The sequence below is a fragment of the Daphnia pulicaria genome, chromosome 8, assembly GCF_021234035.1.
Source record: "Daphnia pulicaria isolate SC F1-1A chromosome 8, SC_F0-13Bv2, whole genome shotgun sequence".
Classification (NCBI taxonomy): Eukaryota; Metazoa; Arthropoda; class Branchiopoda; order Diplostraca; family Daphniidae; genus Daphnia; species Daphnia pulicaria.
In genome coordinates this window covers 10,610,966-10,638,691 of record NC_060920.1, presented here as the reverse complement: position 1 = coordinate 10,638,691, position 27,726 = coordinate 10,610,966, and the positions used below count along the sequence as shown (strand labels likewise).

Sequence of the window (27,726 nt, the reverse complement as noted above, 5' to 3'; positions counted from 1 at the left end):
AGTTGGTACCCGTCTTGGAAGGCCCGATACTCAAGACCCAAGTAGTAGTCTATAGAAGAACTTACGCGTTTGAGTGGTTGAATATGAGTGTTTATTAGTCGTATTAAAAACCCCTGACATTACAAATGAAGGCAGGGTAAAAGTAGCAACATTGTCAAATATCCAAATTAATTAATGCGGCTAAAAGGTGGCGTGGTCTTCGCGACTTCGCCCCTATTTCGAGTCTTTATTGACGCCCTCTACGAACGAAAAAGGCGCCTGCGGGAATTTCACCCGACCAAGAATTCTTCTAAGTCCTTTGTCTTCTGGAAATTCTGCTAACTCTCTAATAGCTCCCGGTCAGAGTAAATAGAGGCATCCGGTCACCGATGCATCTTCTCCCGTGTGAGATAGCATAGCTGCGGTTTGTATCAAATAGGGAACCGTAGATAGTTTTTCAACCTAGTAATTCTTAGTATAGCGGGTTCTCTTTTGACGGTCGATCTTTCTGGCTAGCACCGTGGAATAACTTTGTACTCCGCCAGATTTCTCAGATACAGGCATCGCCTGGCGGGACATTTTCTGAGAGAGACACCCTTCTATACTAAGGAAAAGCACTAATGTTCGGCCGCATATCTTCTCCGTTTGCCGGCTCATTTTGAGCGATTGGACGGGAACATTGCCCCATCCAACCGCCAACCGACTTCCAGGAACCGTTGATTTCCAAGTAGAGATTTAGAGATTTTTCTTGATAATAATCCAAGCTAAAATCTGGCCGTAAAATGTGATGGAGAGCCGACTGACATGAATAAATGAATAAATCTGAATGAGTCAGACCGCACTACTCTTGAGCAGCTTCCGATGAACAGATTTTTATAGGCCGACTGTTCACTGCTTACGACCGTTGTAGTTTGGTCGCTTGTACTGTTGGACGGTTCGACTAATTGCTTGGCGGCATGTCTCGTGCCCAAAGGCTCTCAATCATGTCGAACTGCCGTCCTACGTCCGTCTCAGTCATTTTCGTTCGTTTCATTTCGTTAAATTTTGAAAAGTTGTCAACGTGAATTCTGCAAAACCAAAACGTTTGGCGCAGTCATTTTTTTCATCTACAGCGTGGCAGAACGCAGAAGCCACATGGTATTGACAACTTTTCAAAATTTAACGAAATAAAAATTTTAAAAAAGAGTTTCAATGTTATTAAATTATTACACAACCAGTTTTTTTTAAGACATAAAACCTAACCTGCACTTTCTGTGAGCGGCATATGGACCTGCATTTTACCCACCAACCTGCACGCCGCACGCTGCACTCCAGACTCCGCACTTTACTCCCCGTCCAACCTGCACCTGCACCCTGCATTTTACCGACACCCGATTTCTAACAAACAACAAATGAACGTACCAGGTACCAGTAACGACTCCGAACCCTATCGTTCCATTATTGAAACTTTCTTCTCGTAGTGGCTGAGGCCTTGACCAGAGTTATAGATGTTCCTTGACAATGATCTACTTAAGTAATCCTCAAGGTGTTGCCTATTTTTATTTTCTGGAATCAAACGTCAACACCTTTATTAAGGGGCTACATTTTCCTGTTACCAACCCTGTATCTACTTAAAAGTAGATATTTCTTTTAAAAAAGAAATGCAATAATTTACACAAATAAGTGAACGTCGTTGTTGGTCTGTACTCTGTACCCCTTCTCGCCGTTCTCGGGTACATTCGTGTAGCGGATACATAACTAAATTAGCAAAAGTGAAATAAAAAATCCAACACTGATTTTAGCTCAAGTGCAGAGTTTATTGAAAAAAAAAATTTCATGGCACATCATACACACACAAGACCCAGTGCTATATTGAATAAAAAGATGACCAATTTTTCTGGAAAGATTAAAGATAGTGTAGGGGGAAAAATAGTCATGGTGGATGTCTTAATCAACAAACAAAGATGGTTGGTGTTACATCAAAACCAAGAAACATTCTACATGTCTTTTATTCTGGATGCAAAAACTTGTTTTGTTTTGTTATTGTTGTGAAACTGGTGGAAGGGGAAAGGGAGGAGGTATAATAGGACGTTCACACGAATGCATGATGTTTATAGCAAAAATAATAGGAGAAACCAAAACTGTGTGTGGATAAGGCAGACAAGTACGTTTCGAACTTCGTACCTACTGCCGCGACGAACACTTGTACGACATGTACACGCCACAATTGCACACGATCCATTAGATGAAACGTTTTTTATTTTATAATTAAAACAAAAAAAAAATCTTATTATGTACTACTGTAAGTTGGGGGTAGGGAGAGAGAAGCTATAACCAATCAAAGAAGTAATGACGAACAAAAACTAATGGGAGGGTCGGGATTAAGGAATACCATATAATATAAATCACTTAATACCAGACACACATGGAACAGAAGTCTTCCAATTCGTCATCAAAGCTGCTGGTTACACATATCCCTTGTTGCGGGGAGTTAAAGATAGAGAGAAAAAAGAAAAAAATTATAATTTGTTGAAATAAAGCGAAATAAAAATGTCTACGCATGAAATCCCCGGCGTTTAAAGTTTAAACTTTTGTGTATCCGGGTATCATTCAAAAGGAATAGACCATTGTTTTGAGTTGAAAGCCAAACTTACATCCCAAAAAGCTCCCCTGATTGCCCAGTTTTGTACCCTTTGGCATCGACCAAAGGCAACATGAAATACGAGTTGACAACTAGCTTTGAAAAAGTTTCTTGCGAGTTCAACCGGTCATTGTTTTTCGATTATTTTGTAACGGAAACATTCAATTCAGTACTTGACATGACGATCTGGAATTGGGCGATGCCAAACACCTGCGCCACAAACGATACGAATTATAGCAAAACAGGATTTGAAATCTGTCCAGTCCGAAACATTCCAGACCCCTCGAAAGAGTCACTGGGAAACGATGAAATCGATGAAAAAAACCCTCTGCCCAATGCAATGGTTATATTTGAATAAAAAATGGGAACAAAACAATCTAAGCCTTCGCTAGTCCTTGGTTTCAACTACTTTAACTTCTACCTTGACGTCCTCAGCTGCTTTTTCTGGTTTTTCCTTGACTGACTCGGTTTCTATCGCATCCTTCTCCGTTTTAGTTGATACCTGTTTTTTAACATCCTTAACACCATCCTTATCGTTGTCTTTGGATTCAGGCTTGACTTCCACAGGAACTGCTGCACTTTTCACGTCAGCCACTTTTTTTTCAGGTTTAGTATCGGATTTTTCCGACTTTTCGGACTTTTTTATTTTGTCTTTTTCTTCTGTCGAATCATTCTCTTCAGCCATTACGGCGTCCAGCTTGATCTCCTTAGACTCTTCATCGTTTGTTGACGTTTCGCCCATTTCAACATCAACGGTAAGAACCTTTTCAGGCGGCGAGGGTGGGGCCACAGTGACACGTTCCACCTTTCTTCGATTACTTGTAACCTCGGTTGCTTCTTTAAGCGACGCTTTCGTGCCTAGAACAAAGAAAGGAATATAATCGAATGTTTAACAAGCAAATAACCCAATAAATTACGTTTCATTATCATGGGGATAGGAGCAGCCTTTTTGGGAGGCACTACAAGCTTTTTCCCTCTTGCGGAGCGAACGTTGACGCGTGCTTTCGTTACAGGCACTGGGCGGGATCGTCCTCGTCGACCACGTTTTCCTGGTTCACTATCGCTGCTACTATCATCGTCATCATCGATATCGTCGTCGTCGTCATCGTCGCTAGAATCTTCATCGTCGTCATCCTCCTGATATTGTCGCATTTGTTGAATTTTCTGCCGGGCGGCAGCAACAGCCGCTGCCCGAGTCCTTTTGGTTCCTCTACCAGATGAGGTCGAAGCAACGCCACTAGTGGACGTTTTAGGCTCGACTGATTGGATGGATTTCGCCGAACTTCCAGAGGTTGTGGCAACTTCTGATTAATTAACAAAAAAGTTTGAATTAAGTTGACAGAAAGATGGAAAATCCACAGCTTTTTACCTTCTTTGGAATCAGACTCGCTTTCCGATGATGATTCTTCATCATTGCCTTTCCGTTTTAGCTGAGATTCATCATGAAATAAAGAAACATCAAGGCCGTCAGGATGTTCTTCGGTTAATTCTAATTTGTCAACGACTCCTTGTTCAACTTCAATGGCTCGTCGGAGAATGTTTTCCGTTCGAGTACGTTCTTCTACAGGTAAACCGTAGCGGTCTCTACCGAGTTTTTCAAGTTCTAAATTGGTTAATATGCACTCGAAGTCGGTATTATCATAGAAATCTGGAGTGTAGATGTCAAATCCACTTTCATCTTTCGCCTAGATAAGAAAAAAGCCATAAATAATAAAATCTCAAACATAAGTAAGAATCATGCACATTTCATTACTGTTTCAGCTGCGACGGCATTTTTCGTTTTCTTCTTGGGATTTTTGGGATCTTCCTGGGATAGCCAGCGAATTCGAATTTTATGGCCGCCTCGGCAAATGTTTTGCGTTGCCTGTAATAGAATACAGCGACTTCAGTATACAGTTTGTTAAGATTTGTTTTGTGGTTTACTTGGCATATGTAGAAGCCTCCCTCTGCATTACGAACCGCTAGAAATTCTCCTTTGAAAAACACAACTAGCTTTTCTTCATTGGCTTTGGCCAACTGAGCTGCTGCGGTTGCTTGAGCAGCGGCTGATGCTTTGATAACTCGAAGTAAATTAACGTCCATGTCAGAGCTTTGAAAGGGTTGAGTTCGAGTTCTGGCCCGCTTGGACTTTCGACCAGTGTCACCATCACCACCAGAATCAGCATCACCCTTTTCTGTCGAATCTGGTCAATTTATAACAAACAAATGAAACATAATGCGCTGAAAAAATTATAATAGTAATTTAAAAAAAAACATTTGTAAAAAATGTGTTTACCTGACGACGCAACCGAATATCTCTTTTTAGAAACCGCTTTTCTTTTCTTTACTTCTTTTTCTTCTGGAACAACCACAGACTGTTTTGGTTCTTCATCTTCTTTCTTACTTCTCAACGAAGGACCAGAAGGAGACTGTTCTTTGGATGGGCTTGAAGACACAGATGCTGATAAAGAAGTTCTCCCTCTGGTTTTTGTAGTAGGAGTAGAAGGTGGTGGTGGTGGTGCACTCTTAGTAGCCACAACAGGTGCTGTAGCGGGGGTCATGGGTAATAGCTGAGGCAAGGGTTGTCTTGCAGGTGGAGTTGGGCTTACAGAGGGTAGAGAGCCCGTTTGCGCAGTAGCAGGTGTAGAAGAGATGGGTCCTAGTGGAAGTAGAGCTGGAACTTCCCTATGAGGCCCATCACTGATGGGTTTTTCATCTTGCCCATTTGTTGATGATTCAAGTCCATTTCCCACAACCTTCACTTCACTTTCTGGTAAGGCACCATTTGTAACTGGTGGTTGAGCTGGCTGTTCTGTTTTAACAACAGTTGTATTGTTTTTAACTCCTTCTTCGGGAAGTGTGTTGATCTCTTGCTTTGCAACTACACGAGAGTCTTCAGATTTCTTGGAGGAGTTTTCACTCGACGCAACTGTATTTGGTGAACTCATTATTTTAACACTAGGTTTAACTCATCGGAGTTACAATGAAATAACAACTCATTTAATTATAAAGATGCAACACTATTAGAATTGCCTCTGTAAGCTCAATCAAACCTTGTGTCAGAGAGATAAACCAAGAGAAGCACCGCAAAAATCTTGCACTTTCAATAGACTTCAATTCGTGAATACTTCAAAAGAAATTAATTATCGATTATCTATAAAAAGAAAAAAAAACATACACGTAAAACAAGCAATTAAACGTGTAACGCGTTTTTGTAAACGCAATGTCCGCCATTAGCCCAAACAATTCAGAGCTGAGTTGTCAATTCTATGTATATCTACTAGGCGTCCCCGTATGGCTGTATCAATTATCATGCATAATGATTAAAATTGTTTGTTAAAACTTTTGAACAAATATAAATTATTTTTTATTGAGCATTTTCTAAATTTTATCTTTGAATAGTTGTAATAAAGTTATTACATTATTCATACATTCGTTTTTTGTTTTTGTTTTTAATATCACGACTTCACGAGATTCAAAAATTGCCTGCTTGGGTTAACGACCAATCAGAATGAAGAATTTTCCCCCGTTGCTCTTCATTGGTCATTCGAAGCTTGGAAAAACCGTTGAGTTAAAAAATTGCTTGGGGGACGCTTTCAATCTGCCGGATTTGATTCTTTAGTGTTCGCGCCTTCCAAGCGTTTCGTTTCAGCAACTAGTCTCTCTTTGGAAGAAAGCGGGAAGAGCTTGTTATGACAACAGTCGTTTGAATTAACGAACATAAGTGCAAAATAATCCCTTTGAATACGCTAAAGGTACGTTTCTACGTCAGTTACACGTTTTTGTCACTGTTATAAACATATTTCAATACTAGGAATGGCTCCAAACAAGACCTTTTACGATATAGGCGAGTCTGTTTTCGCCTTGTGGCCTGGTAGTGGGGGACTGTACTTCAAAGGTGTTATCGTCGCTTTTAATCCAGTCGATCGAACTTACGATGTGAAATTTGAAGAAGGAACCACTTATACCTTGCTTAAAAAACATGTTTCACCAGTTGACAGCTTTAGAGCCTTAGAACCAAAATCTGCCCAGCGTGGAGAGAAGAAGACAAGAGGCCAACAAAGATCTGGCAGTAGAAGCCGGAGTCGCAGCAGAACTCCAGGGAGAAAACCTAGAGGAAAATCTCCTGCAAATGAAAGCAATTATTCTGTCAGAACATCTTCTAGACAAAGCAGTATAAAGAATGAGTCTAAAATCAAGCAATCACCTGAAACTGAATTTACCAATCTGAAAGTTAAAATGGAATCTAAAGAAGATGGGAATGACTCAACATCTTCAACTAGACGTTCACCCAAAGTTAGATTGGCAAAAAAATTCTATGGTACAGTAGATGAAGAAGAATCTTGGGAAGATATGCGCCTTTCTAGAAGAAAATCTTCTCGCTTAGCTACAAAAACTAAGGTATAGCCCATTATTGCTTAGTGTGAATTAATTATATGATTTTTTTAATTCTTGTTATTCCGTCAGGAATCCACACCTGTAAATCAACTAGACAATGATGTCTATTCAGATGAAGGTAGCTCCAATGAAATGAGCATTAAACCAAAAGGGAATGAACAAACAAAAGATGCTCCAATTACAAATGATGTTGCTTCTGGTCTACAAATGAGTACAGGGAATGGGGAACAAATTGAACCTCTCAGTTCATTTACAGCCACTCTTACAACTATTTTTCTTGGCAATCTTCCCTTGGCACTTTTTCTTTACCTGATTTGTAAAGAAAATAAATGCCTTTTCGAAGGCATGCCTCGGTTTGCTTTTGCAGATCTCTTGTCCATGTACAACCCTTTTGTATCCTTCTGCATCGAATCATTTTATCTTGCCATTTTTTTACTTTCAATGTTGCCCACTGGAAAAGTTGTTAAGATTGGCGAGAGTCAACTTTTCCGTCGAAACTCTATTGTAAGCGCCATCATAATGATTTCTTCTCTTCTTGCCATAATGCATTACTTGAAAATTTCCGCTTCAAGTATCTTGACACATTTTCCTCAATTTGTAATTCCAAATTTTGCCGTGAGTTTCGTTTTCGCCTTTGTTGTTTCTTTCCGAGAAAGGCACAACCGCCATAGCGATACCGGCATCCTATCTCATTTTGTCTTTGGTTCTTCGTTGAATGCCACGATAGCAAATGTGAACGTCAAAGTTTGGGTACATCGCGCGGTTTTCATTACTGTCATCGCCCTCAATTGCCTAGTTTTGGTTGCAAATTTTGAAAAGAATCAAGTTCTTTCTCCAACCCTGGCTTTTGTTGCTGCTATGCAAATGATTTTCGCTCTTGAAGCTCTTTGGAACGACACTCATCTCTTTCACAGCTTCGACTTTAATCATGTGAAGATTGGCTGGATGTATTTGACGATGAACACTTATCCTCTCGCGACATTCCTCATAACACTCAGCGCCATCAACTCTGGGTATTGCTATTTTAAAAAATTGCTGACATTTGACTTTATCCAACTAAAATCTATTTTAAACTTTAAATTAGGCTCGAATTGTCATATCTTGTACTTGCGCCAATCGGAATTCTATTTTTGATTGGACTTTGGATTAAAGCGGGAAGCAACTCGCAACTCGCAGCCTTTATTGAGAATCCTGAACATCCCTCGTTTTCCAGTAAGTTAAAACACCACCTTAAAACTATTTTTCAACGCGTTTATTTCAACTTTGTTCCTTAGACATGGAAAATTTAACTTCTTCATCCGGAAAGCTACTCATTTCTGGCTGGTGGGGATGGTTACGTCATCCAAATTTCCTCGGAGATGTAATCATGCACTGGGCATTCGTTTTGCCATGCGGTAATTCGAACGTTTTCCAGTACTTCTATGTGTTTCCGATTATATTTTGTAAATTTCCCTCTAGGTTATGGTATGTTCCTACCTTATGCGGTGGCGATATTTGCCACTGTTTGTTTTGTTTACCGAACAAAAGAAAGCGACTTGGCTGGAAAACTGAAGTATGGACCATCTTGGGATCGATATTGTCAACGCGTGCCGTCTCGTGTAATTCCACGAGTGTTTTAAGACGACAAAATTCTTCCTAGATTAGATATTTTTCTTTTTCATTATTTTTCAGTTTCCGACCCCCTATATATGCTAAATGGGTAACTCTTCTTTATGTTTTCTTATTAACTCGCGATGTGTTTTTTTCCACTTAGAAATTTCATATTGCGAAAGCGATGCCATGTGGTTTCAAATTACTGATTCTTTTTTTGTTTTGTTTTGGGAAAAACTTTCGTCGTTTGTAGCCTCTAACCACCCGGTTGTCAATGCTTCCTTCACTATCTTGCGCTCAAATTGTTACATAGAAAGTAAAACAAAAAAGACAACAAAAAACATTAGCCAATTAGCCATAATATGATGAACAAAAAGTGGATTGATCTCACGCAATTATACCTGATGGTTAACTTCCAACAATTGTGGACAAAAACTGTTACCTTACCCCAGCATCACTCAACTTACTGTTCACGCGACATACACTGTATTTTGACTTAAATTGAATTATGGCCGAATAAATGCGTCAGTTGTTCCTCCGCTGCCTATAAGCAGTTGGATGCGGAAAGTTTATAATAAGATAACTTGATATTTTATTAATTTTACTTTACAACCGTGTATAAGTTTGGATTCAATAACTGCACTATTGCGTCTGTTTAAATATGCTTTTTATAGCATAAGAAATCTTTTGGTTTAAAGTGTTCCTCTTACTTAACTCTACAAGAAATGTTGTACAAATGTGCAACTATCATGAATGCAGCCTTCGTCGTTGTTAAAGATTTTTGTTGCAGATAGGAATTGTCGCTTAAAAAGTTCCTAGCTCGTCTGAACTTACTCGACATGGAAGGTTCGTTTTTTTGAAGAACATAAAACGAAAATTTTGGTGGACCAAATTGTTTATTACAGCGTTTCATAAACTGAATCGCTGACTTGTTACACGATATGAAAACTAACGGATTTGCACTTTAGGAGACAAACAATGATGCCTTTTTATTGAAGAACCATTGCAAGCCAAAAAGAAACCCCCCAGGACTAGGAACCCTTTTTTGAGCAAGGAATTCTTCCACTTCTGATATGTTCATTTCTACTACATCAATGAGTTCTCCCTCCTCTGGATTGCCTCCTCCTGAACTCACCTGGCAATGAAAATAAAAATATAGCTTTTACAATGTTATTTGTATTTAAAAATTAATTCAATTGCTAACCTTCATTTCATCAGTAACTTCAGCATAAAAAACAGTTTGAGGATCACCTGAGAGCCCTACACCAGAACTTGAGAAAAATTAAAAGGAACACATCACTTTAATGTGATTATTTCTTATTTTTGGCCTTATATTGAGATTTTCTTAAGAGGTAAACATTTTATATACTTACTGAAACTGAATGACATATTCCAGTTTATCAGGATCAACTTTGTATCCACATTCTTCAAGTACTTCCTCAGCTGCAATTTCTGCAAGGGTTTTTTTCTTATCAACTATTCCTGCACAAAGCTCTAAGGTAAAACCCAGTTTAGCAGGATATTTCTCTGTATCAATTGGATTTGTACGATCCTCTTGAGGTATGGAATTTATGTACACAGCTATTTGACAGTGAACATGGACAAATTCCAATGTAACCAATTAGTAATTTGATCACAAATGAAGAATAAGTGAAGGATTTTTTCATACCAGGGCGAAACTGTCTCACAAAGATCAGCTTTTTCTTGGATATATTAAAAATGATGATGGCCACACTGAATAAACAAAAAATGTCATAAAATTTCTATAGAAAAACAGAAAAAAATTACATAAATTCTGTTGTCAAGCATATTGGGTTGAATTATACCTTTCATGCACTCTAACAAGATCCCATAATCTGTCTTTGCCAGCATGTTTGAAAAGCATGCGAAACGGTTGCACGAAATTGGAATTCTCCAAGGGTACTATGGTAACATCTGATAAATCATTCATGCTTAAGTATTTTCTCAATATTTCTCAATATCTTTAATTTTCTTTCAATCCCCTTGCGATTTTAAAGCCAGTTGTTGGTTGCTGTTGTTACCTAGCGACAGCAGAATTTGAAAGAAGCAGACGACATTTAGTTTTCAATGCCTCAATAATTGAGCACGTGTTTACTGCTCGTTGGATTTTAAATTCTTAAATTAAGATGGCTTCGTTCAAGAAAACTCAAATTAGAAGTTTACCCAAGATTGGACAAAAAGTTACCGCCGATACATTGTATTGGAGAAAACTTAACGTAAGTAATAAAATTGTTGATAGACTTGATCAGCATAGGGTTAACCAAACTGTTTGTTATTGACACCTAGTTTCCCGTTACTGTCAAAGAATTCGGACCCATTGACTACATCGATGTTATGCCAATAGAGCCCTATTTCATCGCTGTTTCTAGTGCTGCCAAAGTTCAAATATATAATCCAATCACACATCAAGTTCACAGGCATTTCACACGATTCAAGGAGGCAGCTTATGGTGCTTCCATAAGATCAGATGGTAAACTGGTTGTTGCTGGATGTGATGAAGGACACATCAAACTTTTTGACATTGGTTCAAAATCACTTCTGCGAATATTTAAGGGACATAAAGGGTAAATCATCACCCATTACTTGTTAATTATTTACTAATTGTGATTCATTAATTTTTCTATTTTACAACATTCCCTTTCATAGACCTGTTCACCGCTGCAAATTCACAGCAGATAATGTTCATGTTGTCAGTTTTTCTGATGATAAGTCTGTTGCCTTATGGGACCTTCCTAGTGAAACTGAAATTATTAAATTCTCTGAACATTCGGTAATGATAGAAGTCACATTTTTAAGTGTCTTACTTGGTTGTAATGTATTTTTTTTCTACAGGATTATGTGAGAGCTGGATGTGTTTCAAGCATCAGCTCAGATCTTTTTCTTTCTGGTTCATTTGATCATACAGTTAAGTTGTATGATGCTAGGAGTCCAACTGGTAGCACTATTTCAGTTGACCATGGTTCCCCTGTGGAGAGTGTGCTCATGTACCCTGGCAATTCTATTTTTGTTTCTGTTGGTAAGTTACACTTGCTTAGGGTTTGAGTCTGTTTATTTATTAAAATTTTTAAATTCGCAGGTGGTACTGAACTTAGAGTTTGGGACATGCTAGCCGGTGGTCGATTGCTTGCAAGGGTCTCGCAACATCACAAAACCATTACTTGCTTACACTTGGCATCAGACGGGAAACGACTTGTAACTGGTGGTCTCGATCGTCATGCTAAAATCTATGATGTTCAGAGCTATCAAGTGGTCCATACTCTTGACTTCCCCTCACCTGTACTTAGCTTGGGAATCACGGTAAGGAATGTTATAGTAGTTTCTTATGAATCCGTAATGTAAACAGATTATTTTATTCAACATTTTATCAGCCTGACGATTTTACTGTGGTAGCTGGAATGGCTAACGGTTTAATCTCGATGCAGCACAGACAAACTCCGGCTGAAGCGCGAGCTTTGATCCCAAAGCAGTCCTTGAAAGATCAGAAAAAGGTGAATACTGAATTACTTATTAGTGTTATTATTATTAATTTTTTTTTCTCATTTGTTTGCTAATCTGCTTTTCATTTGAATTTTAGTCACAAACTACATATCGTTTCCGTTTGAATGCTGATTTCCGAAACGTCAATCGAACTTTCAATCCTGCAACTGATGTCGAGGTTGCCACAAAAAATGACAACTCTTTAGTGTCTCGATATGACATGTTTCTCCGGAAATTCCAGTACAGCAAAGCATTAGATACAGTTTTAAGCAAATATATTAGAAAAAAGAAACCTGCTATTACTGTTGGGGTGATGCACGAATTAATAAGGTAACAGTATTCTTAAATCTTTTGTATTTTTATATTAATTGAAATTGTATGTTATTTGTAAAAAAAAAATGTACTTTAATTAGACGGAACGGCTTAAAATCTGCCCTGGCAGGTCGTGACGATAGCTCATTGTCAATCATTCTGACATTTTTGGCTCGAAACATCAATGACCCGAGTCATTCAAAAATTATAATTCAAGTGGCAAATACTTTGCTAGGTAACCGTTTTAGATTCACAAGCTCTGTATCCATTTTTCAATCGCTGTCATATTTTTATTTGCAGACGTATACGAGAACAGCTGTTTGACACCCCAATCAGAGAAACTGTTCCTTCATCTACAAGAGCACGTTAACCGAGAAGTAGAGTATATGAAGCATTTAATGGAGATAGAAGGCATGCTGCACATTTTACTCGCCTCAACTACCACGCAAACAAGAAGAGGTCCCGTTAACATCGGACAGGGTCCCCCTGTTAAAGTAATGCTTCCGTCTGCTGCTGCCGCTGCGAATGCCACCATGGTTTACAACGTCGGATAAAAGACACATTAATAAAAGCGGATTCGATTGACAGTAAAAATAACGCGTCAGTTTAAATTCATGTGTTGTAATAACTTCAAAAAAGTTCAAAAAAATTGAACTTTAGAAAGTAAGTTGAATACGAAAATAATGCAAATGGCTTGAGGAAATTTGAAGAAACATAACGAAGCTCAGGATATTCTAAAAGAAAACTAACTAAAAGCGATACTATTTTCCTGATCGGCTACGCTCAAATCTTTTTCCACTGTCACTGTTTCGAGGTCGTCCGGGTCCGGTAACTTTCTTCCCTCCAGCTACAGCTGGTTTGTCTTTTTTGCTGCTCACTAGTGGATGAATTTCTATATATTAAAAATGTGGATGTTTATATTAAACCATACCGTCAATCGTTATAATTATAGAGTTCCAATTACCATCTGTTGGAGCATTAGCTAGAGAAATTTCGTAGCTTTTTGTTCGTTTTTTCTTAGGGGAACTATTTTCTTTCTGATCCTGATGGCTACTCCTCTTTGTTCCAGAAGTGGTGCCATCCTCTAATTCAGCGGCTGGATTCCAGCCATCTTCTGGTTCTTCTACTTCAGGAGCGATTGGCAAATAGAGCAGGATATCCTCGTCGTCTTTTTCTTCGTCAGAGGAGTAATAAGCAGATATCGGTTGAACAGTTGTTACATCAACCTTCCATTCATGGGATAAGGACAAGACAAGTATTATGATGGTTTTAAGAAAAACTTCTAATCATCGACAATTACCTCTAAATCATCTTCAACTTCTCTTTCGTTCTGTGTAACTGATTTGTCTTCATCACCGAGGTCGAATTCGGATTCTCTTTCTTCATATTCAACATTTTCATCGAGTTCTGTTAATATGGCAAACGATTTTATACAGGGCTCATAAAGACAACGTCCAAAAATCACAACAAGCTCACCTTTGAAATCCGGAGCAAACGCGGACCAGTTTTCAACTTGATTCTGTGCCCAAATTGATACCACTCCGCTGGATACCGAAGCTATTATAGGTCTCACTGGGTGCCACTGTCGTTTTGAAAAATTTAGTAACGTAACACGCATGAGCGTTGAAATATGTTGTTCTACTTACAACAACATCTAAAAGCAGTTCTCCTTTTGTTCCATGCAAAATTTTAACTAAGTTTCCTATGCTTCGTTCCCATACATAAAGGGCGTGCTGTCTGGCTGAACCGGCACATATATATTCTCCATCTCCTGAAAAACAGCATTTTTTCCACGTAGTTCTGGTCGAAAAATAAATTCGTAGAATTATCTTCCTTATAAAAATAAATAATACACCGTTACTTATTCACAAGATCCTGCAATCTCTGCATAGGTTCCGGATCTCCATCTTTCCCACATGCAAGAATCTCTTTGGCATCATAGACTCGAATGATTCGATCAGCGCTATTCACAAGAAAATGACTAAAAAAATTTAAAAATATTAATAGGGAGCTGGAATTTTGAAATATTCAAACTTTTTAATACTCTCCACGCCGCGCAAAATCAATACTTCGAACCGCTGTCGTGCTGGTTGTTCCTTGGGTGATGCGAAAAGAGGCTTTTACCTGTGAACAAACATTAAATAATACAAACTAAATACACAAATAAATGACAATGGTGATATACCTCAAGTGAGATAGCGTCCAAAACAATAATTCGACCTCTGCCATTGCCAGTGTATATGTACTGTCCTCTTCTGTCAAATGAAGCTGTGATATTGAGGTCACTCTAAATAAAAGGAGAATTAGTTTGATAAAGCCTAGAATATTTTTACCATTCAAGAAATCACCTCATCTTCATCCAAAGGTAGTAGTTTGTGATTTCCTTCTAGCTCAACAAGTACAGCTGCATGTCTCATCGGACAAACTAGAAATGTGTCTGCTTTTCTAGGGTGAAATTGAACTTTGATGATTGGAGATGGGAATCTGTATCGTTGATTACATTCTCCAGTAAGAACATCCCATATAGCTACAGTGTTGTCTGTTGATGCACTTAAAATGGTGTGTCCGCTTCTGGACCAGCTAAACCAGTACAAAGATTAAGTATCACTAAAAATTTTTCAACTAGAATTAATAATACCACAGTGAGCAGACAGGATGTACATGAGCACTAATAATCTTTGCTATTCCTCTGGTAAGAAAATCCCAGACTACAATCCTTCCATCATTGCAGCCCACTGCTAGAAGAGTTCCTCGCTTATTAAAAGTGCAGGTGACAGCCATTGAAATACAATCAAGAGCTCCATCAAATTCCTATTCAAACAAATACCAAGTTTTAAACATTTGCAAGCTTTGTGGAAATATGAATGCACAGTACCTCAGGGTAGTTTTGGCCAAACGATTCTAAACAACCACAGAAATAGATAAATTTATGATTAAAAAACTAACGAAGTATTTTTTATTTTTCTTTACGTACCAAGTAAATCTAAATTCATTTTCGCAAGGCAGATTTATCCCACGGTAAACATAAATTACGTAGTTTTACAACATTCAATTGTAAACTTCAGAAATAAACAATCGGTTGTCATAGTGGAGAGTTGCCAAACTGCATAAATTCTGCTTGAGCGTCGTTATTTAATATTTTATTTCTTTTAAAAATATTTCATATTTGCTATTTGCAGAAATTCACTCATAATTTACTACGTTTAAACATTTAACTTCTAAGCAATAACTTTAAAGGTTTTAAGAAAAAATTATAGGGCGTTCCTATTTAAATTTACTGCAAGCATATGGACGCTTAAGTAGCGTGACTAAAATCGTGCCCTTCAACTAACAATTCGCTGGTGGCTCTCACCAGTTATTGACAGTTGAATTATCTGAGAAACTATGGCATTGTTTAACGGCCGTGACTAATTTTGTCGAAAGGAATAAGACTAACCATCAACTAGGTTTCGATTATAGCCTTCGTACGGCCGTACCTCATGACCCTCATGCATAACTTCAACAAAGACTAGACAGTACAACACCGTGACTCGTCTTATTAATGACTAATAAAGTGCACAGCATTGCCCGTGATTATCCCCAATCCTTCTCGACTTTTTCTCGACAATTCCCACTGAATAAAAAATAAAACCTTTCCAACAAACACGATTAGCACGAATGGACTATCACCGATTCATTACACATTATTTACACAGCGCGGTGCAATACATTTTCCTGGGGGGGTTTCCAACGAATTTCGTTTGAAATTATCTACGCACGTCTACGCTGTTGATATATTTTACTTCTTATTGTTTGTTTAAGTTAAAGGGAAAATATAAGTTTCTCTCCGTTCCGTATACTTTTGCATAGATTAGCTGCGCAATAAAGTTTTTAGACGAACTTCTTCTGTCGACAGAAGATAATTAATTTAATAAAAAAGAGAAAGGATAGAAATAAACCATAGCACAAGGTCCCCTTTACAATGCTACGGTTTAGTATATTGTATGAGAAAATGCGCCCACCAAAAACAAATAAATTCGTTGCTGAATAAAATGTGTCCATTGGATATGCGATGATAAGTAAATACTGCTACGTGAGCCTGAGTGATCTGATAATTGTTTATCTAACTAACCGCTTATACTTGGATGAACTTTCACTCTAAAAGCAAATTGAAAGAGAATATTAGGCTGATGATAAAAGGTAGTCAAGGTGCCACCTGTTCGCGGATCAGCGATCCCGCCACGGCGACGTTAAGGCCACGCTCGAAGTTTCACACGATTGCCCACAGAGAAAGGTTTTTCCAGTTTGTACAACAAAAAGGTGTCTTTTGTATATTACTTTAATAAGATGAAAGATATTCACTTTTCCTTTTGAATAATACCTTTCACCTGGACGAACGAATCTACTATTACCTTTCACATCTGAATTACGGTACTATATAAACGAGGTCCAATTCTCGATAAAAGTATCACTCACTTCGAGCTCTTTAAGTATTAACTAGCAATCATTCTTCAATCGGAATAAACATGATGGCATTCAAGGTAATTTCATAAAATCATGGCTAAAATCATTTTATTGCATTTCATTTTAATTAAATTTCAAGGTTCTCTTTTTCGTCGCCTTCGTCGTGGCTGCTATTTTTGCGGCTGAAGAGAAATCAAACCAGGATTTAGAAGCATCTGAGGGACATTTGCATGGCTACTACGGTGGGCTCGGCGGATTAGGCTACGGCGGATATGGCGCTTACGGACACGGATTGTAAGACCATTATTTCCTCTCATTGATTTATTTCTCTCCATTTAACTCTAATTCATTTCTATCCTTGAAACCTTGCAATGATTAGTGGTGGTTACGGACGTTTCGGTTACGGGCACGGCCTCGGATTCGGACGCGGATATGGACTTTACGGCCGTTAACATACATAAACTAAATGTTTCCCCTTCATTTTCTTAACGAACATAACATTATTATAATGACGGAATTTTAATAAACGGAATTTGGAAAAGCATTTTGCTTTATAGCTCATTTCTTGATAGCATTAAGGACGCTTGGAATTTGTGAACTTGAAGTATTGTAATTTCAAAAATGGTTTTTTTCTACTATATTTAAGTTGACTAGCTTTAGACGAAAGGTGAGATCATTCCATCTTCCCAATTGGATAGGTCCATTCTGGGAATTTCATCCCCATGGCATCGTTTAACCGGATTGGAACCGCTGACAACCTCCATGGATTTCAACTGGATGGCGTCCATGGCGTCGCCGTTGTCGCACAAAACCCGAGCCAGACTTGACTTTCGGATCTCACTCAGTTGGTCTATAACGGAAAAAAACCCAGTTTATGGTGAATTCTTAAGTGTCCAAGTTTTATAGTTTTGGAACTTACCGGGTGTGAAGCGGATGGTGGGGTCGCTCGTCTCGTACCAGAAACGATCGCCAATTTTTGAGCGCAAGAATTGGTCTCCTATGATGCAACTGCCAACAGGACCTAGAATACCGTCCGGTAAAGAATTCTCGGCCAAGATTCCGACGTAGAGATCAATATCTTTTATGTCTCTGTGATATGTGTGAAAAAAGCAAAACGAGATAAGTGAGGGTTCGGTATTTGAAGGGAGGACAAGTAAACGGTCGATTTACTGGTAAATTTGTTTGAGAACAACAAAGGAAGATGGTCGCATTTCCTTCTCCAATTCGAGCCAGTCGTTAACGGGCGAGAGATTGCATAGTTCTCTCCATTGAATATACGGTGCCAGACCGTGGTCCCGCCCTCTTTGTATATTCAATGCAAATAAGTCGAAGCCGTGATTGGATTTTTCAGGTTGGAACAAATGGTTAGTAACCTGTTGGTTGATAGGGATATTCCATGATTTCGCTACTTGACTTAGATAAGAGGCAGCACTGGTTATGTGTGCTGGAACGGGACTGTACCTGAGTGGAGAATGAAGTGTCTAATTTTCTTGGACATTGTTGGGCGTTGCCTCGAACGACAGCGTCCAACTTGCCAAAATCCCACAAGGCGAACGGGTTGAAAAGAATTTTCGTGAATTGCATGAAATCGATTGTCCGTCCTTTGGCCGTGTGAAATTCCACTAAACCCTGCATGGTTGGTTTTGTAAATCGAATATTGGTACTAGTATAATAACGACTAACACGGAATTGATGTCTTATATCAAATAAAAAACCTGCAACATGCTGTGACCGAAACGGTACGCCGCGGTAGAAAATTCGTTGGAAATGCCGGCGTCAACTTCCTTATCGTAACTACTGTCGTAGTCGCTAGCCAGTGGACGCAATTTCAAATGCTCGGTCAATTTCTCACCTGAAGGAAAAGAATAGTAAATTTCTCAGATTTTTTTTTTTTTTCTTTTCAAATCACGGATGCAAATTTACCGAGCAATAAAGGTACAAATTCGTTGTAACTGATGTGCTGAACCATGGCGATAACAATTCGACGAGCTTCCTCGTACGTACGTGTGTCGTCCCAGTGTTTGTTCATGTCGGCTAATTCATTGGCGATCCGATTGTGCTCGCGCATCCAGACAGTATGCATTGCAGTTAATCCGATTTGTTCGTTAACTCGCACGTCGCCTTCAAATGACAGATATAATTTTTGGGTTAATTTGTTTCAATCCTATTTTCGATTTTTTACCTGCTTTGAAGCAGTAGCGGCTCTGCTTGATGAGCTCGTCCTTATTACATCCGTCGTTTGGCTTGTCGGAAATGGGAAGCATCCAGCGTCCGTCTTGAAATAATCGACCTCTCATGTTGCCATTAACGTGAGCCCTTAGTCGAATATCTGCTTCCAGACTAGTAGTGGCGTAAATCATGGAACCATCGATAAAGGCTGAAGCTTGATTAAACTGTTCTCTTCCATCTATGAATCCGGAATGTAATTTTTATTAATAAAAATCTCACTAAACACATTTTCAAAAGGGTATTACTTATTTTGCATTGTGGAGCCGGTGCTGAGCGGACGAAATCCAGGCAACGGACGCCTTTATCTGCGTAAAACGGATCGTTATTTTCTACGTGAATCGGGAAACATTCGGGATGCTGTTTCCGTTGGCCGCAACAGGTGATGGCACTTCCATTCTCGCCTGATAGAGAAAAATAAGTAAATTATATAACGTATCCGAAAACGGTAATATCGCAATAATTGGCACCTTTGGAGGAGCCAGTGTTGGTCATGTCGTGATCGAGAAACTGTCCCCAGGTAAGAAACAGCATTGATAGTTTGGTTTCAACGGCAACGTGGTCGGCGCTGTCAGTGAACCGTCGACTAACTTCTCTGGCAGACAGCAAGGGCTGATCACTTCCCACGACGGACTTAGTCCTTGGAGATGAAAATCCGTCATCATAGACGGGTGGCAGGATGCGACGGAATGGCTGCATGGTGGCTCCTTTTTCAGGAGCGTGTAAATTATTGCATGTTCCGTCTAACGTCCGGAACTTGTCTTCCGGGCGACATTTCTTGTTGACCAAGGTAGGGTCGCAGTGGACCCATTCTTTGAGTAGTGCACTAGGATCAGCGGATTGGAGCTCTGCTATGGGGATCTGCTCCCGTTCTAGTAGGAGGCGGACGGAAGTTTCAGCCAACACGGCCGAGTCGCTGAAATTGCGCATTTCAGGGCTGAGCGTGGTGACCTGCTGATGGTAAGAGGAAGGCGTTAAATCGCTTCGGTTGAGCTGATGATTGAGAAGTTGCTCCTCAAGTGTTTTCCGGTTTCTGAACTCTTCTCGGGCCTCTGTCATACTCTCGTACACCATTTCCGGCCGGATGGTAAAATTAGATCGCCCCTTCGGATGGCTTCTTTCTGCATCCATGTGTTAAAAAACAAAAGACGGTCTGTTAAATTCTACATCATAATGTCTCTACCACAAGTTTTGAAACCAACCTTTAATGGGGAAAGAGAGAGCCAGCAATGGAGAGTCTCCCACTTCGGCAACAGGGAAGGCTAATCGAGGCTGTCTAGCACCGACGATGAGCAGAGACAACAGTATGGCACACGTGATGAGAGTGCAACTAATAGACAGCACTCAAAATATCGTTAAATTACCATCAATTTAGTTGAATGTCTGTTGTGACTTACCCAAGACCAGTCCAGAGGCATATCCTCCAACGACGGTGAGATTCGATGGCACGCTGGTAGGATGACGTGCTAACCTCGACGTAATCACGTTGCAGCGGTTCGTGCATGACGATACTTTTTTTTTTTACAATTGTGACACTACTAGAATCAATTAATCAAAGTGCACAAGCTACGGTCATTCAGGTCTGGCTCATGTCAGGCTCGACGGTCGAATGAACACCAGTTTCGTTACACTTTGCCTACGTGACGTTGTGTGCTGCCGACAGGTGAAATCGAGAGTGGATTGCAAGGCTTTCTTCTGATCCATGTCGGGCACCATCTTCTCCATTGTTTAATGTTAAAAGACAGAAAGAAGCCCCATCGATGAGTCCTTCATACGGCGGATATTCGGAATCGTTGGGTTTCCCTGCTGCCATGCACCATGTCTAGCTTACACACATTTCAAGGGAAAATGTGACGAAACAATGGAATGCATTTCTTTGTAGCTTTAATTTTAAAGTTCTTTGATGAAAAATAAAGAACAATAGCCCCTTTGTATATAAGTTTACAGGTGAATAGAGCCGGACCTATCTGCCCTATCTGCCAAAATGGAGGATCATCAATATAAAAGTTAGTCTGTTATTTTATTATGAAGCTAGCTGGGGTTATACGTGATCAAAAGACGTGATCGATGACTTACATGCTGGCCATAATTTCCGGATAGTGAATTGTTGGGTGAGAGCCATCAAATGAGGCCGCCCAAAAAAAAAAGGGTGCAATAAACTACGGCGGATGAGAGAATCGTCTTGTGAAAGCTTGGGCTACCGTTAAAAATAAGCACCAGCTTATAGTCATCCGGTATCACCATCTGGAACTACACAGGACATGATACGAGAGAGAAAACCATTTCGCACAACTGTTGTGATGTGATAAAGAACGTTTGTTAACTTTTTTATAGCTTCAAGAGTCCCAGAAAGTCACTAACCTGAATGCATCGGTAGTTGTACGCCTGTGTTTTGCAGATTAATTTCACCAAAAAAAAAGTAATTAACTAATGCGCAAAGAAAGCCGAATCGAATGGTTGAAATGAAAGCTTACTGGGATTTCCAATAATAAAATTCCGACATATTTCTAGATTTCCGGGGTGGCCATATTCTTAAAAATAATATTTTAACTTTTAAGTTAAATTCAATTATATTTCAAAAATTGATTTTCCAATTTAAAAAAAAAAAATTTGCTACCTCTTTGTGTTAATTGATGTGAAAATTTGCAACGTTGTTAAAAACAGCATTGTTTTCTTCAAACGTTTCGAGTAGAGGTGTGAATCAACTGTTTACTATAACTTGTGGTTTCTGGTTAATTCACCTACATATTTCCAACTATTGACACGAACAGAACAATGAGAACAAAGGTCACTGTGTAACAAATCCTTTGTGTGCAAATCAAAATTGTGTCGTGTTGCTGTGAAAATCCACACCGTGCCATTAACCTGAAGTTACTTTTTCGTCGGTGACCCACGTGATCCTCGACAAACGTGACTAGCATTCCAGCAACATAAAACTTTACTGTCTGATCTTCAATCCACGAGGAAGAGGCGCCAAGAATATCACGTCGAGGTGAATTCAAAGTAAGTGGCCATCTTGTAACTAGTGTCGTGAAAACAGGCAGGAAACACGATTGCATGCGAATGATGGAATCGGGTTTTTTAAAATGCTCTCGTGATTTCAAAGTCGAGAGAGGTCCAACATGGTTCATATCAAAGCCGGCTTTTTTCTATTGGGGTTTGTAGTGCCACAAACCAAAATTTCCAATCATCATTCTATTTCAGTTTTCGTATCTATCTATGCACCTAGTTCCCAAAGCCATGAAGACAGGCGTGCGAATGTATCATGGGCTTGGGATGAATGTAACTTGAATCTCCAGACAAATATTCCGTCAATAACCGAGGAGGGGATAAAAAGCCTCTCACGAATTTCGTGAAGATGTCTCTCTGTTTTGGTTTTTTTCCTTATTGATGGAACGAATAAACTCGTCCTCTCCGTTATTTCTCGCAAAGTAGAATCCTGACCTTCATATAGAGGACCAAGTTAACTGATGCGTTCGACGTGCCAATCCTTATCAGATTAGGGTCCTCCTCTTTTTTCTTTTTCTTTTTTTGACTTGTCGGTAATCGAGGAACCGTCCTTATTGCATCGTGAAGCGTGACAATGTGTGTTGGTTTGGTTATCCTTCATGTAACACGCCTTCAGACCATCACTCGATGAGGATGAATTATCGCTACAAAAAGCCCGCCAAAAAATGATCGAGTGCTTTCTCGTCTGCGGTGGCGAGAGTCACCTGGCGGCAGATATTAATACTTTTTGACGAGCGTTAATTTTCTTGAAAAATTGAATTTTGATTTTATCCATTTCCCCACACCCTTTTTCTCATGATGTCAATAATTGCTAATGTGGTATCCTTTCCGGATTTCCCGTGTCGTTTTTGTATATTCTCCTGAAATTTGAAATTTTCATTTTTCAACTTCCGGGAGTTACTACTTCAAAATCCTGCTTAAATGAAATCGACCGACTTCCTGATATTTTTCTCTTTTTTAAATCTTCCCCTCTGGAATTCACGATCTTCTGCTTCTTTTGTCCAGCTCACGATGTGACCTTGAATGCCCTCACTGATAGGATCATATAAGATTTCAAACTGCCGAGCCAAAAAAAATAATAAGCTTGGAACAGAGTCATATTTTTCTGAATAACGCCGAAATATGGTCCCGACGTTCATGCCACCCCTCGTCGTCGTTTAAGCTTATTTCAGTCATCCGTCATCCGTTTTCCAGTGGCAAGAGGGAAGTGGGGTGGGGAGTGTTTTCCACCTGTTAATTATTTAACGTGACAGGAGTTTCAGGCCTTTTGTGGCGCATCGTGAATACTAATCATTCGTAATTGAAAACTGACGGCAATTTCTACAAAGTTCTTTTGACTTAAAAAACGTATTTCCGTCTTGAAACAACCGCAAACCCCGTAATTCATGGCAATTGTTTATTTTGCAAATAAAAATAATTTCGTTCAGTTTAAAAAAATAAAAGACGGTAGGAAGCTCGCCGACCATCTGGAACTCGGCAGTTCATCCCTATTAAAAAAATAGAAATAACGTACACTAACATATCAATGAAGAAAAAAAAAGGAAGATGTTTTCTTCCATATTATATTTTTTTGCTCTCATCAGTGAGCGTATATAGCTTGCGGCAAATGATGCGTGTCGTGTGTGTGTGTGTGTGTGAGCAAGTCATGCCCGTATGACGCTGGTTGGCCGAAAACAGCTTCGTTAACAAAAGGCCATCCGAGTCACGCTTGAACGTGCTCTCCAATTTTTGTTGTTCTCCCGTTAAGAAAGAACTTCTCTCTCTCTCTCTCTCTTTTTCTCTCTTTGCTCTATAGACGCATGAACTTAACCGTCGGAACAACGGGCCAATGAAGAAGCCGCTTAACAGAGCGAACCTTCTTTTAATTTTTTTGAAAAAGAAAAATGTTTCTTGTGTTTTTTTCTTTTGCGCCATTGTGTAAACTGCTCCTCCTGGAGGTGACACAACTTTTTTCGGATGCTGTCTAGGCTGGAGAAGAAAAAAGAAAGTTTTTTTCTAGACTCTTTTTGAAAGAAAACTGGACGTGTGGTGATAATAACAGCCACGATCTCTTTTGGAATTGACTTTTTCTCTTCTCAGACTCTACTTTTATGCTCTCATTTACGAACGCGCCAAGAGTTGCACGCCGTTATTATCGCCCACAACCCGCGCGGTCCATCCATCCAATCAGACTCCTGTGTGTGTGTGCGTGTAAGTTAATACACGACAAGAGTGTGTATATATTTATAGGGCTTTTTGATATCACGCTCCCCTTTTATAACTGGATTGGCGACAGCGCCCTATCCTTCTCAATCCGTAAGGAAAGCGGAACGACAAAACTAAACGCAATACCTTATTTTTGTTTCGTTTTTTTTTTTAAGGAAGAAAAATGGTGAACGTGATGAAAATGACGAGGGAGAGTTATTTTATGGGTTAGCACTTTGAATAGGGTCATCAAGCTCATTGCCCCCTGCGTGAAAGTGAAACACGAAGAAGAAGAAGAGTGGCAATGCCAACTTGTTTACGGCAGTTACCACCTTGACGTTGAATAACGAACCTTGTTTTTTTATTATCTGTTTGATAGAACTTCGTGATTATGGTGAACGTACCAAGGGCGAAATGAAGACGAAACAGTCCCGCATACAGGGCACGTTAGTTTTCTTTTCTCCTTTTTCGTAACGACGCCGCTGATAGTCCGTTTACCGAGCTCCCTTTCGCTACTTTGTTGGCCTATTGATGCACTTAACGGTAGCACCTGCTGCTGCTGTTTAACTTAAATGACAGATGCGTTCTATTGTTGACTTTACTCTGGTCGACAAAATTTTATTTTTTTTTCTTATTTTCATTTATTCGAGAAATGGGGGAAAAATGATAATATAAAACGTTACAGTCTGATATGCCCTAAAAAAGACGAATGACGACGTACTCAACGTGTACCGGTTGGACGGCCAATCTGAAAAATGAATCGAAAAGAGAAAGAAAAACACTCAAAGTATTTCACTGAACAAAACTCGGATGGTTTTCCAGAGATATTTGCATTCCGTAGTGCCAAGCCAGGGACACGCACACCGTATTGTCGTATCACCTTCTCAATGATATTGTTGGTCCTCGTAGCCATTAAGGTGAAACATGTATCCTTGTGTATAATCTTCAAATGATCAACCATCTTGTTGTTTGTTGCGTCACGGAACGTTAAAACGGGACGAAGGTCACCTCGACCGTCGCCTGGCCTATGAAAGAAATCGACTTCACTCCGATGCGATTGTCCGATGTGCACAAATGATTTTTATAGTCTGGTTAAAGGGGCGAACAAAAAATAATAAAAAATTATCATGTACGAAAAAAAATATTTTCGAAATTTCGCGTCTCTGCGGTATTTCCCATTTGTGTACGTCGGGCGTTTCTAATTTTTCATTTGTCAAGGTGAATCGATTTGTTCGGACGTAACGATTGAAAGCTGCTGCTACCAAACTCTCGAGACGGTCGTTAAAATCTAGAAAAGATCAAAGGGTTGAAATACTCGATCGCCTTGGGTGTGTAATTAGATAGCCTACTGGAGTTGCTACTGGTGAAGGCTGTTCCAGTCGACAGGTTATTGAATGTAAATGAGCGGAAGCATTTGTGAAGAAGACACCTGCCTTATTGTGTCATTCCTCCTAATGATTATTGTTGTTGTTGTTGCCTTGTGTATTTGAAGGGCCACGAGTTAAAATCCTCGGTGGTGAAATATTCCCCCGTTGTTTTCTCCGAAGAATCAAATAAGAAAAAACAAAACCTACTTGTGAGTGTATGTGTACATGTTGTGGAGTCAGTGAAGAGAATCCGTCCGTGAACGGGCGTGGTTGCGACCGAGTGAAATATCGGAATCGTTGCAGCGTGAAGAGTCTCTGCCCAGGGAAATAAAAATGCGATGCATCGTCGGCAGCCATTTTCTCCGCGCGATCGTAACAACGAAAAGAAAGAAACAACTTTGTAGTATATGTGCCTTTTTAAAACGCACAAGCACAACGGCGCATGTTTTTCTTTCTTTTTTCGTCATCACACGAGTGTACTACCACATGTATAAAGTGCATTCATGAACGCGTGCACAAATTTCCATCCAGATGCGGATCGTTAAAGGCTCTCGGTCGTTCCCTCAACTGTGACACACGCCGGAGACTTTTTGAAAAAAAACGATTGGGGAATTTTTTTAATAAGATAAAAAGGCCATCACAATTCACAAAAGAACTTTTTTTTTTGGATGCAGCAAAGGTCGACGATTCTATTTTGGTTTGGTACAAAATCGCTGACGGACACGAAACGGGCTCGTTAGTTTCTTATCCGGTGGTCGTGTCTCATTTATTTATCCTTTTTGCGGCATGGCGATGGATGAGGAACGATCGTGTTAAAAACACATTTTCTACACAGGGGCACACACGGTATCACATATACATACCAAGGCCAACAGCAATCATACATTCGTTTCTTTATTTCGGTTTGAAACAAAAAAAACCAAAAACAATGGAGGATTTTTTCTTGAACTGCTGAAAGATTTTTTTGTTTCGTTTATTAAGGAGTCGGTCACGACTTTTTAAGGAATGTTCTTTCGCATTTTCCGACTTGTTTGACTTGCGGTCGGTTCTCTTTTTCTTTTTTGTTGATGTTGATGATGGTGTCACGTTCAACAAGAGGATTCCTTACTTGGCGGTCCATCGACATTGACTCGATAATCAATTCCCGATGTCAACGCCCAACACTCTTCTTCTTCTTCTTCACTCCGGCGGCTGTCTTTTTATTTTTCGCTCGGTGGGTTTTATTCTTCCCTCTGGAAATGATATACAAAAAAAAAGAGTGTGTGTATGGCGCAATCACGAGACCTCACGACGACTTCCGGTGGCCTCTCCCCGTTGGGGGATCGTCGAGAGGCGCTGGCTGCATGCATCTAGAGGACTGACGCGCTCAAAGGGAAAGGTCAAGGCACCGGAGGGAAAGGTGACGGTTACACGAAGGCATTTTCGGGAAATGACGTTCTTCGGAACGTTCGTGATAATTTGAAGGGAAACAAAAAAGAAAAAAACGACCGAGTAACTGAACAAAAAATATTTCAAACTACAAAAATGGAAAGTGAAACAAAAAATAATTCCAGTTTGGTTCAAATAAGAGAATTTGTTCTCATCAGCGGTTTGATGAGGAAGTAAAGCGACCCTCAATGAAATCGCCTTCGGCCTCGGTTCCCTTTTTTTTCCTTCTCCCCCCTCCTGGCCGGCAACAGGTGAAGTAATGAGAGAGAGGAAATCCGCATCAATTACTACCAAAGTAGAGAAGAGAGAGAGAAAGAAAAAACCCACCTTAAAATGTATATCCGTAGTACATACATACTGTACATAGTCCTCTCACTCCTCCCAGTTCTCCTTTTGAATTGGGAGAAAAAAAAAGACAGCTGGCCGGAAATGTACACAGCGCCATGGCCATCGATCCATCTGTGCACGTGAGTCTCGTCTGCTCCGACACATTTGTTGTTTTCCGCTCCAGAAAATCAACAAAACAAAAACAAAAAAATTTTTCGACCAAGACCTCGATTTTTCTTTTCTTTTTTTCGAAGATTCCCGCGTTCGTTCAGTCATCGGGGACATTGAGAGAGAGCGCCAGTCAGTCAGTCCAAAAAGTTTTGTTGACTGACTGACATCATCATTCATCATTCTAGCACCGGCCCA

The 27,726-nt window shown here is 39.6% G+C and overlaps 7 protein-coding genes and 2 long non-coding RNA genes across 10 annotated transcripts; 4 read left to right on the top strand and 5 right to left on the bottom strand.

Annotated features, from left to right (window-relative positions):
• Positions 1–1,993: 1,993 nt before the first annotated feature.
• On the bottom strand, positions 1,994–5,832 carry LOC124310992. Its single transcript, XM_046775209.1, has 6 exons — positions 4,875–5,832; positions 4,523–4,782; positions 4,353–4,463; positions 3,969–4,284; positions 3,517–3,903; positions 1,994–3,457 (listed from the first exon to the last, which is right to left on the bottom strand). The coding sequence occupies exons 1-6, from the start codon at positions 5,524–5,526 to the stop codon at positions 2,988–2,990; spliced, it is 2,196 nt and encodes a 731-aa protein (XP_046631165.1). The 5' UTR covers positions 5,527–5,832; the 3' UTR covers positions 1,994–2,987.
• Positions 4,752–20,246, top strand: LOC124311750. The gene is made up of 3 exons (XR_006910201.1): positions 4,752–4,836; positions 18,068–18,077; positions 20,235–20,246. It is a non-coding gene; the product is annotated as an uncharacterized LOC124311750 (long non-coding RNA).
• On the top strand, positions 6,100–9,144 carry LOC124311036 (delta(14)-sterol reductase LBR-like). Of its 2 annotated transcripts, none has more exons than XM_046775288.1 (6): positions 6,100–6,333; positions 6,393–6,979; positions 7,046–7,989; positions 8,061–8,188; positions 8,251–8,371; positions 8,439–9,144. In XM_046775288.1, exons 2-6 carry the CDS (start codon positions 6,395–6,397, stop codon positions 8,593–8,595), a joined length of 1,935 nt encoding a protein of 644 aa, XP_046631244.1. In that variant the 5' UTR covers positions 6,100–6,333; positions 6,393–6,394; the 3' UTR covers positions 8,596–9,144. The 2 variants fall into 2 exon arrangements, with proteins under 2 accessions (XP_046631244.1, XP_046631243.1); XM_046775287.1 differs by having other exon boundaries at positions 6,101–6,333; positions 8,251–8,370; positions 8,435–9,144.
• Positions 9,444–10,615, bottom strand: LOC124311413 (uridine diphosphate glucose pyrophosphatase NUDT14-like). The gene is made up of 5 exons (XM_046775897.1): positions 10,393–10,615; positions 10,236–10,300; positions 9,940–10,147; positions 9,771–9,837; positions 9,444–9,701 (listed from the first exon to the last, which is right to left on the bottom strand). Exons 1-5 carry the CDS (start codon positions 10,515–10,517, stop codon positions 9,531–9,533), a joined length of 636 nt encoding a protein of 211 aa, XP_046631853.1. The 5' UTR covers positions 10,518–10,615; the 3' UTR covers positions 9,444–9,530.
• Positions 10,645–12,973, top strand: LOC124311097 (U3 small nucleolar RNA-associated protein 15 homolog). The gene is made up of 9 exons (XM_046775401.1): positions 10,645–10,803; positions 10,874–11,151; positions 11,234–11,357; positions 11,420–11,603; positions 11,664–11,884; positions 11,956–12,075; positions 12,162–12,394; positions 12,478–12,611; positions 12,677–12,973. Exons 1-9 carry the CDS (start codon positions 10,714–10,716, stop codon positions 12,928–12,930), a joined length of 1,638 nt encoding a protein of 545 aa, XP_046631357.1. The 5' UTR covers positions 10,645–10,713; the 3' UTR covers positions 12,931–12,973.
• Positions 12,982–15,488, bottom strand: LOC124311135 (retinoblastoma-binding protein 5 homolog). The gene is made up of 12 exons (XM_046775460.1): positions 15,351–15,488; positions 15,252–15,277; positions 15,015–15,187; positions 14,725–14,956; positions 14,562–14,663; positions 14,421–14,500; positions 14,238–14,357; positions 14,023–14,176; positions 13,853–13,958; positions 13,677–13,783; positions 13,341–13,602; positions 12,982–13,268 (listed from the first exon to the last, which is right to left on the bottom strand). The coding sequence occupies exons 1-12, from the start codon at positions 15,367–15,369 to the stop codon at positions 13,138–13,140; spliced, it is 1,512 nt and encodes a 503-aa protein (XP_046631416.1). The 5' UTR covers positions 15,370–15,488; the 3' UTR covers positions 12,982–13,137.
• LOC124311540 (keratin-associated protein 19-2-like) lies at positions 16,798–17,363 on the top strand. The gene is made up of 3 exons (XM_046776074.1): positions 16,798–16,896; positions 16,959–17,113; positions 17,199–17,363. The coding sequence occupies exons 1-3, from the start codon at positions 16,882–16,884 to the stop codon at positions 17,269–17,271; spliced, it is 243 nt and encodes an 80-aa protein (XP_046632030.1). The 5' UTR covers positions 16,798–16,881; the 3' UTR covers positions 17,272–17,363.
• Positions 17,409–20,840, bottom strand: LOC124310962 (peroxidase-like). The gene is made up of 11 exons (XM_046775158.1): positions 20,443–20,840; positions 20,248–20,375; positions 19,516–20,166; positions 19,294–19,449; positions 19,002–19,226; positions 18,743–18,940; positions 18,535–18,671; positions 18,281–18,448; positions 17,990–18,192; positions 17,739–17,908; positions 17,409–17,669 (listed from the first exon to the last, which is right to left on the bottom strand). Exons 1-11 carry the CDS (start codon positions 20,547–20,549, stop codon positions 17,476–17,478), a joined length of 2,337 nt encoding a protein of 778 aa, XP_046631114.1. The 5' UTR covers positions 20,550–20,840; the 3' UTR covers positions 17,409–17,475.
• A 287-nt stretch (positions 20,841–21,127) lies between these two features.
• LOC124311759 lies at positions 21,128–22,042 on the bottom strand. The gene is made up of 3 exons (XR_006910209.1): positions 21,663–22,042; positions 21,407–21,576; positions 21,128–21,337 (listed from the first exon to the last, which is right to left on the bottom strand). It is a non-coding gene; the product is annotated as an uncharacterized LOC124311759 (long non-coding RNA).
• Positions 22,043–27,726: the final 5,684 nt, after the last annotated feature.